Source organism: Chaetodon trifascialis, chromosome 11 (assembly GCF_039877785.1).
Source record: "Chaetodon trifascialis isolate fChaTrf1 chromosome 11, fChaTrf1.hap1, whole genome shotgun sequence".
NCBI classification, from domain to species: domain Eukaryota; kingdom Metazoa; phylum Chordata; class Actinopteri; order Chaetodontiformes; family Chaetodontidae; genus Chaetodon; species Chaetodon trifascialis.
The window spans coordinates 6,411,745-6,426,543 of record NC_092066.1 but is presented as its reverse complement, the minus strand read 5'-3'; the positions used below and the strand labels follow the sequence as shown (position 1 = coordinate 6,426,543).

The 14,799-nt window shown below is 44.4% G+C and overlaps 1 protein-coding gene across 18 annotated transcripts in view; it reads left to right on the top strand.

Annotated features, from left to right (window-relative positions):
* epb41l3b (erythrocyte membrane protein band 4.1-like 3b) overlaps positions 1-12,244 on the top strand; it is a 55,387-nt gene extending 43,143 nt beyond the window's left edge. For 7 of the 18 annotated variants that reach the window (XM_070974738.1, XM_070974732.1, XM_070974740.1 and 4 more), the window contains 12 exons: positions 756-791; positions 1,293-1,358; positions 1,991-2,176; positions 2,857-2,913; positions 3,507-4,145; positions 4,984-5,016; positions 5,238-5,315; positions 6,824-6,907; positions 7,349-7,447; positions 8,060-8,140; positions 8,505-8,620; positions 11,169-12,244. In XM_070974738.1, coding sequence (XP_070830839.1) covers positions 756-791; positions 1,293-1,358; positions 1,991-2,176; positions 2,857-2,913; positions 3,507-4,145; positions 4,984-5,016; positions 5,238-5,315; positions 6,824-6,907; positions 7,349-7,447; positions 8,060-8,140; positions 8,505-8,615 — 1,470 coding nt within the window. In that variant the 3' untranslated portion in view covers positions 8,616-8,620; positions 11,169-12,244. The remainder of the gene's footprint in view (positions 1-755; positions 792-1,292; positions 1,359-1,990; positions 2,177-2,856; positions 2,914-3,506; positions 4,146-4,983; positions 5,017-5,237; positions 5,316-6,823; positions 6,908-7,348; positions 7,448-8,059; positions 8,141-8,504; positions 8,621-11,168) is intronic. The other 11 variants (XM_070974744.1, XM_070974749.1, XM_070974742.1 and 8 more) reach the window with 8 other exon arrangements.
* The last annotated feature ends 2,555 nt before the right edge of the window (positions 12,245-14,799 follow it).

The window sequence follows — 14,799 nt, the reverse complement described above, 5'->3', positions numbered from 1 at the left end:
GAAAAAAATCGGGCTTCTCATTTCTAGCTGGAAACCTTCAATTTGCTTATGAAAGGGGTCTTAAATATACAGTTGATGGCTGACTAAGACTGAAGCTGCACCTCCCTGTCTATGTGTCATTAAGTGTTAAAAAGAAATATTTAAGATTACACTGTATTTTCATTCCAACATAAGGATTTTTAGCCCTTCAAGGGTCACAATAAAGAATGAGACAGAGCTGCTAACATTAGCCTAAACTCTGATGTCACCCAGGACTGAACTGACTTCCACACGGTGCAGAAATGTTACTGTGGATTTTCTGCTCTTTAAGCTAATGTAGTTAGTTAATCCTGGGCTGCTTGACTTTGGAAGTAATAGTGGACCACATTTGGTCGATTAGCTGTACACGCTAACGGCTGCAGTGTACATTATATACAGACAAACACATTGTTGAATCTATTTCTTAAACTTTTGCTTTTGGAAGGAAATAAGACGAACTTTGTAAGCCGAGAATCACTTCTACTATCAAGCAAATGATTGGACAGATGCTGTTAGGGGGAGGGGCTTAGCGAATGCTCAGTTTCTGTCATAATACTCTTTACTTGTTAAATTAGGCCATCTTTACCTCCTCTTATCTCTGTGCTTGCTGCTACCTGTTGCTCACTCTCTCTTTCCCTTCACCTGACTGCACTGTGTCTTTCTGATGACCCCTCACCTCCTGGTCTCACATTCTCTTCTCCTCCTCCTCCTCCTCCTCCTACTCTACTCGCTGTCAGTCGGAAGCAGATGAGGACTCTGAGATGCGGACTCAGGTACACTGGGCTCGCTTCATGGCCCTGCTCAGTGCATCACACCACCACCACCTAATGCACTGAGCCCGCTCAAACATCCGCCATCAGTCACTCTTGGCCGCCTCTCCGCCTTGGCTTGCCTCCTCCTGCTTCTGTTGACACGCTCACTATCGCACCACACTCCAGACTGACCATTCACTCTTCCACTTCACAGACTGCTGCTGCAAAGCTCTCGCTGCCTCTCAACTCGCAATTCCAGCTCATTTCTCAAGTGCTTGTGTTTGTAAATGGTGGAGTCGTGTTTATATTTCTCTTCCTGTTGCTGCACCAAAGAGCCAGATTTCACAGTTTTCAAGGTTTTTATATCTCATGGCTTTTACTGTGACTCTTCGATGAGTTGACTTGTGCTGCCATGCTATTTATGGCCATGCTGTAGAAGACAAAGCTCCCAATTTCTCCTGAAGAGTCTAAATTTAATAGCACCTTTAACCACAAATCTTTTCCCCTTTTTTGTCTTTACAGTATAGTTTCATAAGACGAGTAAAAGGGGAAAACGTTTTTATCAAGCATAGTAATCTGATGCTAGAGGTTGGTAAGAAAACAATGCATGACTGAAATATGCATGCAGGTGCTTTTTGTATGAAGAATCCTAACTGATATCAAATAACTTCAGCCTACCAGTAGCTCTGCCAGCATTACAGACTGTTATTACATTTTTATTTAACAGATTTCTTGCTTGTTTCTTGCATCCAAATTATTTTTTGTGAGAAATGAAGCAGCAGAGTCAGTGTTCGTAGAGGATCTTAACTTCTAATGAGATTTGGGAGTGTTGTGCTTGACTAAACCTGTAAAACTAAATCTGTGAACATTTGCATGAAGTCATTTATTTTGGTTGAATTGAGCTGGTCCTAAATGCTCCTTTTGCATTTAAGTACGAGCTGCTACTCCTTTTGGTTACAGCTGCCATGTGGATGGACTTTTTTTGCCATTGTGTTGCTGTTTGTGTGAGGTAGCCTGCACAGCCTCCAAAACAGGCCTGTGAACAGTAAACGTAAGGAGTGAAGCGCATAATGCAGTTGAATTAGTTCAGTGCATTTTATGTGGTTTTTGGTAATTCATTGGATATGCAAGCTACCGTTGCGCACTTAAAGCATGGCCGTCGTCCCTCCGTGCCGCTCCTGGCCTCATCTCCTTGTATCATGGTTGACCGGCTACTGTAGGACACCTCGCCTCCGGCAGAGATGGTCAAGCACCAGACAAACATCAGCGAACTGAAGCGCTCCTTCCTGGAGACGGGCGACAGCACGCCGGGCCTGACCGAATGGGAGAAGAGGCTCTCCTCGTCCCCTGCGCGCTCGCCCAGAGCGGATGAGGCGCCAATGATAGAGCCGCTGGAGCCGCAGGACGTAAGCTGCAGTCCACAGCTGACTGAATGACGGCATGTGTGTGTGAAGCATGACATCACCGAGGAGATTTTTGCATAAACAAAGACATCAATCTGAAGAGTGTTTGCGTTATGAGTCACAGTGCAGTAAATTCAGTATTCGTAACGGGGCCAGAGCCATATTTTCTACTTCGAAATGAGTCCGGCGCGATGCGTTTTATATTCCAAATGGCTCATGTGCATATTAGAGGAGAATGTGGGCGCTTTCAATTAATCTGCGAAGTCATTCAGAGTTAGTGTGCAAAGAAGTGTATCACCCTGCGTTTTCACGACATCCAGTCAGCAGCTGATTAACATATTAATTAGTCTCGGTAATGGATGGTGGGTGCCTTTATTAATCAGTAATATGATTGTTGTGCTGTGACATTACGCGTGTGAGTTAGGAGCAGTTTTATCTGCGTTTCTCCTTCACTTGTGTAACATAATCTGATGAACCCGCGCAGGACAAACGAGCGGCACTAATTGGAGTCTCTGCAGACTAATCACTGACACCAAGCGTGTCTGCGGTGAAGAGATGCTGATTTCTCTGGAAGAGCTTTGGGATCTGGATCGTGTCCCTTCGAGTGCTCGCTCTGGACATGTCTGTTCTTGTGGCCGTCTCAATCTGTGTGATCTTTTATTTGTGTTTTCTCTCTCTTTTAGGCTGAACATGAGCCGCCTGCTGGAGAAAGGACGAAAGAGGAGCCGAAAGCCACTGAGGTGAACTGCTTCCGCTGTTCCTTTCACACATAAAACCTCTTGTGTTTTGGGAGTGTTGTGTTTTGTCCCTCTGTTTCTTGCTCCAGATGTTTCTGGACACCAGCATGGTTTTTGGTATTTTGGCTCTTCCTGCTTTCCATGTAGTTTCTTCTCTTCCTTTCCTTTATCTGCCTTTTTTCTTGTCTTTGAATTGAAGCCTGAAATGTCCTTCAGTGTCCAGATTTTAAGAAAGATAATAGTAATTTTTGAATATGAATCTAGTCTTGTCAAATTCAACTTAATAGTCCTCAAGACAGGACAGAAAATACATGAGGTGAAACGATGAGGTCAGCCCATAATGTCGATAGAAATTCAAGCAGTGCTCTTCTCTCTCATAGCTCAGTCAGAGATAATACTGCCATGTCTGTGCAGAGAAACGAGGTCCCAAAGTGCGTCCAAGCCATGCGTCTTAGTCCAGATACTGATGGAGCTCAGTCTGTGTATGTGTCATTTCTAGATAAACGGTCTCTTGAGCTTATTCTCACCGTCTTGGCTTTGTGATGCCCTCTATTAACCTGAACAGTCCATTTCCAATAAGCCAAGTGTCTCCCCAGGCGGCGGGATATCTGGTGAAATACGTGGTGGATAGTATGGGAACCGATTTGGCCACCTCCTCAGGGCCACACGGGATTAGTCTGTCAACCACTATGGACGACGATGTCTTCATGGATGGGACCCTCAGGGAGGTGGAAGAGAAAACCCCCGACTCCCAGGAGGACGTGTCGGAGCGGTCAATGTTGAAGGTCAGCCCCGGAGCTGTCAGACAGGAAGTGTCCCAGGCCATCAGTGACAAGAAAGGGACGCTCATTATCTTGAAGGAGGCAGAGGAGAAAGAAGAGGACAAAGAGGGGAGTGAAAAAGAGGAGCCTGCAGTCCCCGATGAGGCCAAAGCTGAGGAGAATGAAAAGTCTGCTCCTCAAGAGGAAGAAACCACCAAAGAAGACCCCTCTGCTGTTGTAGGAGCGGTCAAGACGCTGAGTCCGAAGGTGGAGATAAAAACTGATGACGTGACTCAGATTAAAGGTTTTGACTCGCCTAAAAAGGCCATGGCCTCGTGGATTTCTGAGGAGGTGCCGACAAATGAAGCAAACGAGACGAAGACTTGTGACGCTCCGCAGCTGAAAGAAGAGGAGCAGTCAAAGTCTGGCCCGACTCAGATCGCGGTCTCTGAATCTACTACAGCCTTAGCAGTGGTACTGTATGAATACTAAAAGCAACAACCCCGGTTTGGCTGCCTCCCTCCATATCTCCACCACCCTCAGCCTGCCCTCCATTGCCTTCCCTCCGGCAGCAGCCAAACCAGTCTAACAGCAGTGTAATCGAGCGCTGTGCATGGCTAACGGTCCCCTAACACCCACCGTTTACTCTCACTTGCCAAACCGCCGGTTTCTGTTGCAATCAAGCTTCTTTTTTTTTCTTTCTTTTTTTTTTTGATAAAACTACCGTTTTGAGTTTGTTGACAGCTAAAGCAGCTCGCCTTGCCTTAGCAGCTGGCCTCCCACAGCTGATAAGGAGAGAAATGGGGGCTCTGGCTGGCTCGTGTTTGTTTTCTGGCGTTTTGCTCAGCTGCACCATTCCTTTATTTCAGCTCCGTTATCAGTTCCCTGAAAGCGGTGACTTCACAGCGCTGGCTCTGTGCCACCGCTGCAGCTTTCCCCACCTCATCCTCCAAAATCCCCCCTCTGCCTCCGTAACCAGTCAGGAAAACAATTGTATGGGTCTACCTAAAAAGAGATTTCGCCGTTCTCAAGGAACGGTGTTTCAAAAGCAGATTAGTGGAAATTTGCTGCTGGTGGATTCAGCGATGCTAAAACCGGATTTTCGTTTGAGGTTTTAGGATTTGTTCAACTTGGCTTTAGGTTCAGCAGATTTAATGAGCTACATAATGGTATTCCATACAATCCATACAATACTTACGTTTCAGACCTTTCATCCTTCCACCTCCCTTTGCTCTTTGTCTGGTGTTCACTGTGACTTTGACTGTCCTCTCTCTCTCTGTCTCCGTGTCCATCCATCCTTCTGTCCCATCAGTCTACGCTGGGATGGGTTTCCTCCGCTCAAAAGGTGACCACTCCTCTCTGGTCCTCGCAGTAGTTTTGGCGTAACTGAAACCTTAATTGTATTTAAATATGTCAACCTGTTAATTCTGTCGAAAGCCTGAAAATGTATAACCAACATAACCGTCTTTTTCTATCAGCTGTGATGTGAAACTGTCCAGTATTCAGTGCGTGCATTTGTCAAGATGAAGCAAAAACATCATCTAATGGCACAATTTACATTCACAGACATCAGCCGAGCCAGAGGAGAAAGCTGTGGTTGTCAAGGAGACGGAGGCAGCGCCAGCCGAGTCGACGGGACCAACGGTGAATATCCCGACCGCAGAGGCTGCAGAGGCCGAGCCAGTGCACAGAGCAGAGGGGGGGCTAGATCATGTAGTTGTGTTACAGGAGGAAATCATTGGCCGTAGTTCAGTGAATCCAACAGAGAAATCTTCAGAGCGGCTTCAGCAGTGTGCATCTGTGCAGCTGGCAGCAGGAAAACAGCCACTAGAAACACATTCAGGGTCAGATGAGAGCATGTCTGGTGGTTTTCCGGAGTCTGCCGCTCTGACCTTAGCAGCAGAAAAGGAGTGTGAGGAAGTAATCGACGAGGAGGGAGAGGAGGCGGGCGTGGAGCGGGAGGTGTTAGAAGATGAACATGGTGGGTTCAGGTTCACCGTTGCTCCTGCTTACATCAGCGATGGTGAAAAGGAAGAGTGGCAGCCGTCAGCAGAGGAGGAAGACGGCGAAGGGGAGGCAGCAGAGGGTCGTTTGGAGGCTTCGGGGGAGGAATTGGCAGGTTTTAAAGACGCAGGAGAGAAGAGAGGGAGCACAGAAGTACACGACAAGAGAGTCCAGTTCTCCAACCAAGTGCAGTATTTCGAGGGACAGAAGTTTCGCTCAGAGTTAGAGGATTTTATTGAGGAGGTGGATGAAGAGATGGATGAGTGTTCACCGGCGGAGGATGAAGGAAAAAAGGCGTTTGCAGACATCTTGAAACCTTTGCCCTTTGAAAAAGAAAAGTACTACTATGTGCAGACGGACAGCTTAGAAGATGAAATGGAGAGAGCCGAGGAGGAAGATGGAAAGAAGGAAGAACTGGAGGAGGAGGAGTATCGTGAGGAAGAGCTGGCAGAAGACGGTGTTGACGAAAAGGCTTCAGCTGCGAGAGAAGATGATGTGGCATCAGAAGAAGAAATGGTCCAAACTCAAGTGTTGGAAGAAGAAGAAATAGAGGAACAAGACCAGAAGTCCAGCCCACACAATGTGACCCAGGCTGAACCCCTGAACCTTACCCACCCACCTCCAGCCGTGTCCCACTCGGAGGTAACCCTGCATCAGCTCCAGCGGCCCCGGCCCTGTAACCTCACCTCCACCCTCCACTCCTGCCGACACAATCTGCCACTAATAATCAAGGGCTAAACCCGACCAAAAGCATGGATCTGCGTCACAACTTGCTAACTTGTTAGTCGCTGAGCAGATCAGGGGACCTTTTTAATGTGATGTGGTGCACACACTTGATCGAAACCTTGTGATTTGCATTCTCCAGTATCTTCTCCTTCACTGGATCAGGGACCCTAATGCATGACTGCATGCTGGTTTAGAGATTGAAGCCCTTCAATGACAGCCTTTGGTTCAGTTTGTTAGCATGCAGCATTTATTTGTGTCAATTTGATTAGTTTGGCGCCAGAGTTGAACAAAGATGCACAGTTTACAGTAAACACAGACAGCAGTTTGTTTCAGACACGGCAGATAATTGAGCTGGAGCACAGATGGTTGTGGTGCAGCCGCTCTCCCTCTGCACGCTCTTATTTTGTCTTTTCATCCATTAGAGCCTGGATGCCGTCGAGGTGGCCACCAAAGAGACGCCTGTGATCCACACAGAGACGAAAACTATCACCTATGAGTCTGCAGAGGTACATAAGAACCCAGCTTGGTGTTAAATCCAGTTTACACTTTGAAAGATGTGAGAGATGATTGTGATCAAAGAATAATGTCTGTAATCTGCTTTAAAAACACCTTAAAGCTGCATTAACTGATATTTTTTTGGCCACTTGGGGGCAGCAGAGACACACTGAACACAACGCTGACACATTATCTCCCTTCAAGTTGAGATGTCGAGCATGTTGGCAGTAGTTTACACATATAGCAGATGTGGAGCAGCGTTAACGTTCATTTGGAGTTGTGTTTGTTTGCAGCTTCTCGAGGATTTCATCTCCCACAAGTGGCCAAAAAACATCAGTTGATGCAGCTGTAAGGCTGATATCAGAGCTCAGTGAATCTGATGCAGCAGGAGCTTTACTTCATCTCAAGTGCAAACGTAAGACCTGATTTTAAAATGCTGTGCTTCTGAACAGGTCGACACTAATGGTGACGTAGACCCCGGGGTGCTGCTGAGTGCTCAGACCATCACCTCAGAAACCACCAGCACCACGACAACCACACACATCACAAAGGTCAGAGTTCACCCGTCGTCCCTCTGAATCTCTTTAAACACGACCACCACAGGTTACAGCTACAGCAAAGAGAGGGAAAAGAGTCTGAAAGTCTGGTTATTTTCTGGATTTGTTCATAGAAAAATCAAAAGTTCTCAAGTCTACGACAATCTTAAAAAGCTTTGTTCAACAAACCCAGAAATATTAGACAAAATGTTATATCCAAATGTTTTTGTCTAGTTTTTATTTGGATCGTCAATTTAGTTTTATGTCTCTAATATTTATTCATCTTTAGTTTGAAGTTTTAAAGTGTTTTAGTGTACAAGAAGAAATCTCTGACATTTTAGAAGCTGGAACAAGTGAGTTTTTCTTTAAAATGTGTTTAAATAATGAAACAGTTCAATCAACAGACAGATTCATCGTTGAGGGTGAAGAGCTGTTTGATTTTCTGTTTACGTTCACACGACCTTCCTGTCACCTGTGGCCTCATTTCAGGATTAAACTCCTAAGAAAAGGGTCCATCTGGACAAAAGTCAAGCACGTTATAACTTATGTCTGACGAAGCTTTCAGCTGTTGCCACATTTTTGTGTGTGCGCTGACTTTAAGTCGTCTCTCTGCGCTCTGCCGGTCAGACGGTGAAAGGAGGAATATCAGAGACGAGAATCGAGAAACGGATCGTCATCACGGGAGATGCCGACATCGATCACGATCAGGTTTCAGAGCTTTTCTCTTTTCATGCCGTGTCTGTTTATTGGCCATCATTTTTCTTTGCCTGTAAAGTCACTCAGTGGATTTGGGGCAGTTGTTAGGAAAGAAGTGAAATGCTAGTGACCTTTGTGGCCCCTCGGGACCTTAAAGCTCAGGATGTAAAGTGAATTAGCATGTGACATTTTAAATGAAACATTATTAACTCGTGATGTGGCTTTAACAAATACTGGACGTGTGATAATGTAACTAAAAGTGGCTTCCCTGTTGGCTTATTCACTCACAATCCAACATCCCCGCTCCCTCCCTGCCTTCCCCGTTTTCTGTCTCCCCCTGGTGACCCCTCCTGGCACTGCACCCCCCCGTGTACAGGCTCTGGCTCAGGCCATAAAGGAGGCTAAAGAGCAGCACCCTGACATGTCAGTGACCAAAGTAGTGGTACATAAAGAGACAGAGATCACGCCAGAGGAGGGGGAGGACTGACCCAGGTAAGACAATGAGGTCCCAGTCCTGGTCCCGGCTCTGTCCGTCGTAGTCTGGTCTGGTTTTGATTTGGTCGGGCTGGGCTTTTTCGAGCTGGTCTCCCGTCTCGGGCATGCTGCTTTCCCATCAGCACTTCTCCTCGCTGGCACAGGCTGCCCTGCTTCTGCAGCACTTACAGCTAATGCATCACGCCATTGTCATCCCAGCTCCGCCCCCCCCCCCCCCCCCCCCCCACGGGGAAAAGGTCGGCTGATGCCTGCGTGCACACAGACCGGATATTATAGTCTCAGCTCATAATGACACGGCTTAAAAACCTTTACTGTAATGCTCCTGGCTGTCTCATGCAACCTCTTGTAATTTGACTGCAACACTCCCCCCTGCTGGAAAGGAACTCAAGCCCGTTTTATTAGAGAGATCAGAGCAGCCATGAAGCACGAAGCTCTCCTCCTTTTTAAAGGCAATTTGTCATTTTAAAAAATCAATTTCCAAAATATGTTGATTCCTAAAGAAGGAGCTGCAGCGGAGAACAGGTGAAGAAGTCGTACCTGCACTGTTGTGTCTACATTGTGCCGCCTCACAGAGAGCACTGGCAGGGATGAGCGATTAAATACCAGCTGAACCGGCTTCTGCTTCAGTCTGCATCGACTGATATCTGATCTGCAGGGAACACAGACCTGCTTCAGTCTATTTACAACTCCGTTCTTACGAGAAACATCATAAACCTGAACTGGGCAGCTCCTCATATGATCGGTTATACGAATATTATGCACAAGAATGAATAGCAGCTAAGCATGAATTCATGCTGGTTTGTTCTGCATAAAAAGCACGATGCTAAAATACACGTAGCATCACTTTTATGCCACTTAACTACCTGAATTTTATACCATGAAGACTGATATCAGATTAATCATCAACAGTGCTCTGCAGGTCAATACTCTGTTAGCGTTAGCATCATTGTTTACGCATTAATGCTTAAAAAAAAAAGCTCATTTATTCATTTCTTCGTATGGAGAAATGTTCGTGCATGAATCCCTGAGCTGGGACACGTATGTTTGAAACACTTGGACACCCTCTTCCTTTCAGTCGCGCTCTTCCTTTCTGTTGGGGGGGGGGCAAAATTAGGTCAGCGGTCCTCGTGGCAGCATTTCTCAAACTTTCACAAAAGCAGCCGTTCATGTCTCGACTTGTCCCCGGCTGTCGGTGCTGTGGGGATTATTTCAGGTGTGGAGCTGTTTGAGGATTCCTCTCATTCCATCGCACCTGAGCACGTCGTTATCACCCCGCCGCCTTTCCTCCCGAGCGTCACGTCTGTAGAAGCCGTCCACGTTACTCTGATTCACCTTTCTTGGCTGTGAAGCTCGTTGTTTCACGAGCTTTAGGCTGAAGCGATCCCAAGGCGCCGGGTTTGGGATGAGCGAGCGTGCATGTGTGTGCTTGCGTGACTCACCAGATGGGAATGCTTGGCTTTGTTTCTGCGGCCTTGCCCTCAGTCCTGTGAGCGTGCTGTCTAATATCTGAGCGTCAGACCGGCTGTGTTTCCGAGTAGCGCCATTAACATGATACTGGCTGTGTTTTTCTCTGGCCTCTTTTGGATGCTTGTCTCTTTCTGCTGCAGATACACACAGATTGTTGCAGCGTTCTCAACTAATTCTGGCTTTGACAGCGAGGTGCAGAGCAGCGTGGGCTTTAAATGAAAGGTCCTTCAGAATTAAAGCACCTTGCACAGCTCTCCTGCAGCACGCCGCACTTTATTCGCCAAACGCTTCGGCTATCCCGCCTCCATCACAGTGGTCATCTTTTCTAAATATTCTTTAGTAAATACTCGTTTGGCTCATTAATGGCAAAGTTTTTCAGAGTAAAGCAGTTTTCAGTGTATCCTGAAGCCTTCCAGCACTGAGTCTGTTTGATCTTCACGCCTCCTCCCATGAACTGCATTTCCAATTATCTAAAACAAATTGCTTTTATTTGAGAACAAACATAATCCAGGAGACTAAAATGGCTTCAGGTCTCATTCCTCATTTAACCCTTTTTGGCTTAGAGTGCCCAATTTAGAAGTCCAGAAATCCTCCCTCTTAAGGAGCACTTTCTCCAAATCTCCCGCTCTTTGATGGAGGAAGCTTGCAGATTTGGTAAACAAAGCACAGTGCGTGTGTGTGTGACATGTTTTAATTCTGATGGGCTAAAATTAAAATTCAAACCGCATGTTTACAGATGGAGAACGATGGGTTTGCTGTTTGTTTTCCAGTTGTGACGGCAGCCTTTCTGACTCACCGCTCGCGGTCACACTCTAAGTGGGTAGTAAAATAGTTGCTGTTCGTTTTCAGGAAGTTGGTTGCAGCCAGAAAGCGCCTAACAAGCCTGTGTGTATCTGTGTGTGTATGTGCATTTTGGTAGCTCTGTCGTCCCTCGCTGCATCTATTCATGGGCTAAAACTGCCACAGCCTTTAATCGGGCTCGTTTTTAGTCTTTGGCAGGGTGCAGCGCGGCACCGAAGGTTCAGGTGCGTTTAAATATGCATGATGGTACAAACTGCTGTTTCCTCTGTTCCTCCAGGAGTAACGCTGAGGGCTGTTTTCCGTTCAACCTCCCAGAATCCAACATCCAGACCTCCACACATTACTCCAGGACTCTCAGAAGACTAGAAAGGCTCCTCCTCTCCGAACGCCGCAGCTCGCTGCTAGTCGCAACCATCACCTGCAAAACAAATAAGTGCATTCTGCATGAGAAGGACGCAACGTTGCATTATCAAACAAACGGCAAGATCATGCTGAAAACTGTACGATTTTAAAAACGGTTCTCGATCCCATCTGCACGCCGAATCCCTGTGTGCAGCAAGCAGACCTGTTGCTTTCACTGCCTTATGACTTTGATGCATTTTTATGATTACTGAGAATAATTATTGTAGCAACCTTTTTATTTATGAAAGAAAGCCATCACTCCAGAAACGTAAACCGCTGTAGGTTGTATATGATAAGGAGCATACACTATTTAACCTTGCTGTAGAAGTGCCAACCTCATTTGCCAGCAAGCATCGCCTCCCCCACTTCAACAAGCCGCTGATTTTCAGTCCGGTGTGCCACTACAGACATCACTACGGCCCAGTACTGTACATATCGGAGCTTTCCTAGGAGAATAGCAAATTATCTTTCACCGTTGATTTCTGTCGCGTCTGCTTGAATTGCATTTTCCTTTTTATGATCATTTCAGTATTTTACTGTCCCTCATCGACTGATTCCACCGCTTCGACACTTTCGAGACGTCTGTTTTGGCCAAATTTGCCAAGGAATCAAGATTTCTGTGCGAGAGCTAGATTTTTATGTGCCTGCGCAGGCTTTGAATGTTTCCCAGGGTAGATGATCGGCTGCAGCACAAGTCCCAGGTTTGTGTGACTGTGAGGCAAAGGGCTCAGACTGCCGAGCTCTGCCCAAATTAGATGCAAAGCCGAGAGATCTGTCAACCCCCCTGAACGTGTCCACTGTATGCCGCCCTCATCTGTTCAGCTGTATCACAGTAACCCCTTCCTGTTCGTGTACAGCCATGTTTTCCTCAAAATGACGAAATAAAAGTGGCAAATGCATTTGTTTTAATTTGCTGTTTTCTTCCCCAATAATAAAATGTTGACCACAGTACTGAAACCCGTGTCGCCGCTGGAGCCGTTGATTTGAGTGCTGATGCCTTTTACTGCTCATGAGTCGGTGTTAAATACAGTTTGTAAAGAAAATGTGTTAAAGGACGCTAATTAAGATTCATCACAATAACCTACAAAGAATGGTTTAAACTGCTGATATGTGACACTGAGCCCTTTAATAGATTTCATCATAAAAGTAACTTGTGGCTCATGTTGGAATATTACTTCTTTTAATTTTCAAATTTATTTCTAAATTATGTTTATATCTAGATATCTTTATTTATGGTTCTATATAGATAAAGATTGTTCAGACTTAATTGAAAGGTTTTATTTTTTTTTATTTTTTTTTAAAGCAATCAACAATAATGCTAAAATCTATGTGCTCCAGCAACAGGAGGCAATGAGACCAAATGGATTTCATAACCTCAGGCACTAAAATAACCTGATGAACAACCTGTAATAATTAAAATGTTTAAATTCTGGTCAGATAACATAAATGGCGGGTGTTCACTCTGTAAACTGGTGTCGATCTGTTGTTGGTTCACTCAAATGTTTCTAAACTCGCAGTTCATCCGTTAAAAGAAATGCCCTCGGGGTAATTTAAGTAGGATTTATGCGGCTTCAGGTAATTATGTTGAATGCACGCAGGCTTGCGAAGCCCCGCCCCGCGGCGTACGTGCACGAGTGGCAGAGAGACGTCAAAGGTAAGAGGTGTCACTCTGTCGCTGTTGCTGGGTGCACAACAAAAGATGAGCAGGTTTTTTACGTTTGCAGAGCGCTTATCCCTTAAATCCTTCATCCGCAAGCAATGTCTGTTTATTTTACCTTCTGAGACATGTTTACTTAAAGAGATTCAATCAAGATCTATTATATTTGGAGTGATAACTATGCTGTAATCTGTCTACAGCCTGTGAATAAAAATACTGATCAAAGGCACCACTTAACACAGATTTTTTTTTTTTTTTTTTTTTTGTGCTGTAAACACTTATTTTACAGTGATTGTCTATTTTGTACATGAGCCTTTGAGGTTATTCATTTTGTCTTGATGGCTCTAAATACTAAGAAGTCTATCAGATCAGCTCATTTTAATACTCACTTGTCACAATTACAGTTAAATATTCAATAGTCTGACATCAGTGGAAGGTCTATGTATAATTATTCACATCACATTTTCTTTGAAGCTGATTTTTCATTAACTTTGTGTTCATCTGCCTCTGCTGTGTTGCACTCTGCATGAATAGGGTACACGTACACCTCATGTCATTCTCAGTCTTATTATGCATTTTTAATTATAACTATTCTGCATATTGTCACACACTTGTCACAGAGTTACACATTGTGCTGAAATACAGAACAGCCCTCAGTCATCCATGTGGGTGAAAAGGGTTTAGCAGGAAGACGGAGAGCTGGTTTTAATGCTGAATGGATTCTATTTGAAATGTTATGTTAATGTCATTACGTGACTGAACTGGCAACAGAGTGCAGTGAAATGTGGTGGTGGTCCCACTGCTTCAGAGAGGGTATTTTACATTTATACATATCTCATTAAACCTGGAGATATTATATGATAATATTTCACCAAAGAGATAAAAAAAAGCTGATAGTTTAGATTAACAAGTGACAATTACAGTTAGACTTCCCATTAGAGTGACTGCAGCACACAGCCTGTTTATGCATGTCAATGACAGAACAAGGTCGGCAGAGTATTGTAGAGAAATACTCAGGATTCAAAAGATTTACAGGAGCTTTTCTCAAAGCCAGATTCTTATATTTGTGTAATCAGAATCAGGTTTATTGGCCGAGCGTGTGTTCACATACTTTGAATCTGACAGTGATTTATCGTTGTTGTTAGTGTGTTTAAAGACTCTGAGATAGAAATAAACATCCAGTGAAAAAACAAGGACAAGAAAGCAGAACAAACACAGGAACATGTGAACACTGAACTATTATGTACATACAAGTAGTAAAAAAAACAAAAACAAAACAAACAAAAAAACCGTATATATATATAAATATACATGAACAGCAACATACAATTTAAAAGAAAGGGGGAAAAGAATAATACACAAAGTATGTATACAGATGCACGCAAATGTACTTGTAGTAAAACTATAAAGACAAAGATGATCAACTTAAATATATATACAAGTAAAATAGTGATATTAACGTACCACACATTATTAACAATCAGCTTCAACCATTGTAATGGTAAGGCATTAATGACTGAAAACAGTTAATATTCTATGCTAATAATAAACGAATTATTAATTGGATATAGAAATAAAGCAGAGAAATGAATAAATATGTATATGTGTAAAAATTTAAAGGTAAAGGTTATAATACTTGTAAAAATGTGAAGCTAGAAAATTGACAAAAAAAAACGCGCACATGCTAATGATGAATGATTACACTGATACGTTATCTAATTAGGTGGTTATGTGTGCGTGATCCATGTAAAGTTAATTTAAATGAGAACCGATGTATTTTACGGAGAGCCCGCTGACGAACCCTCTTGTGGTTTTATTTCTGGACTACACGTCGGACACGTTTACACGC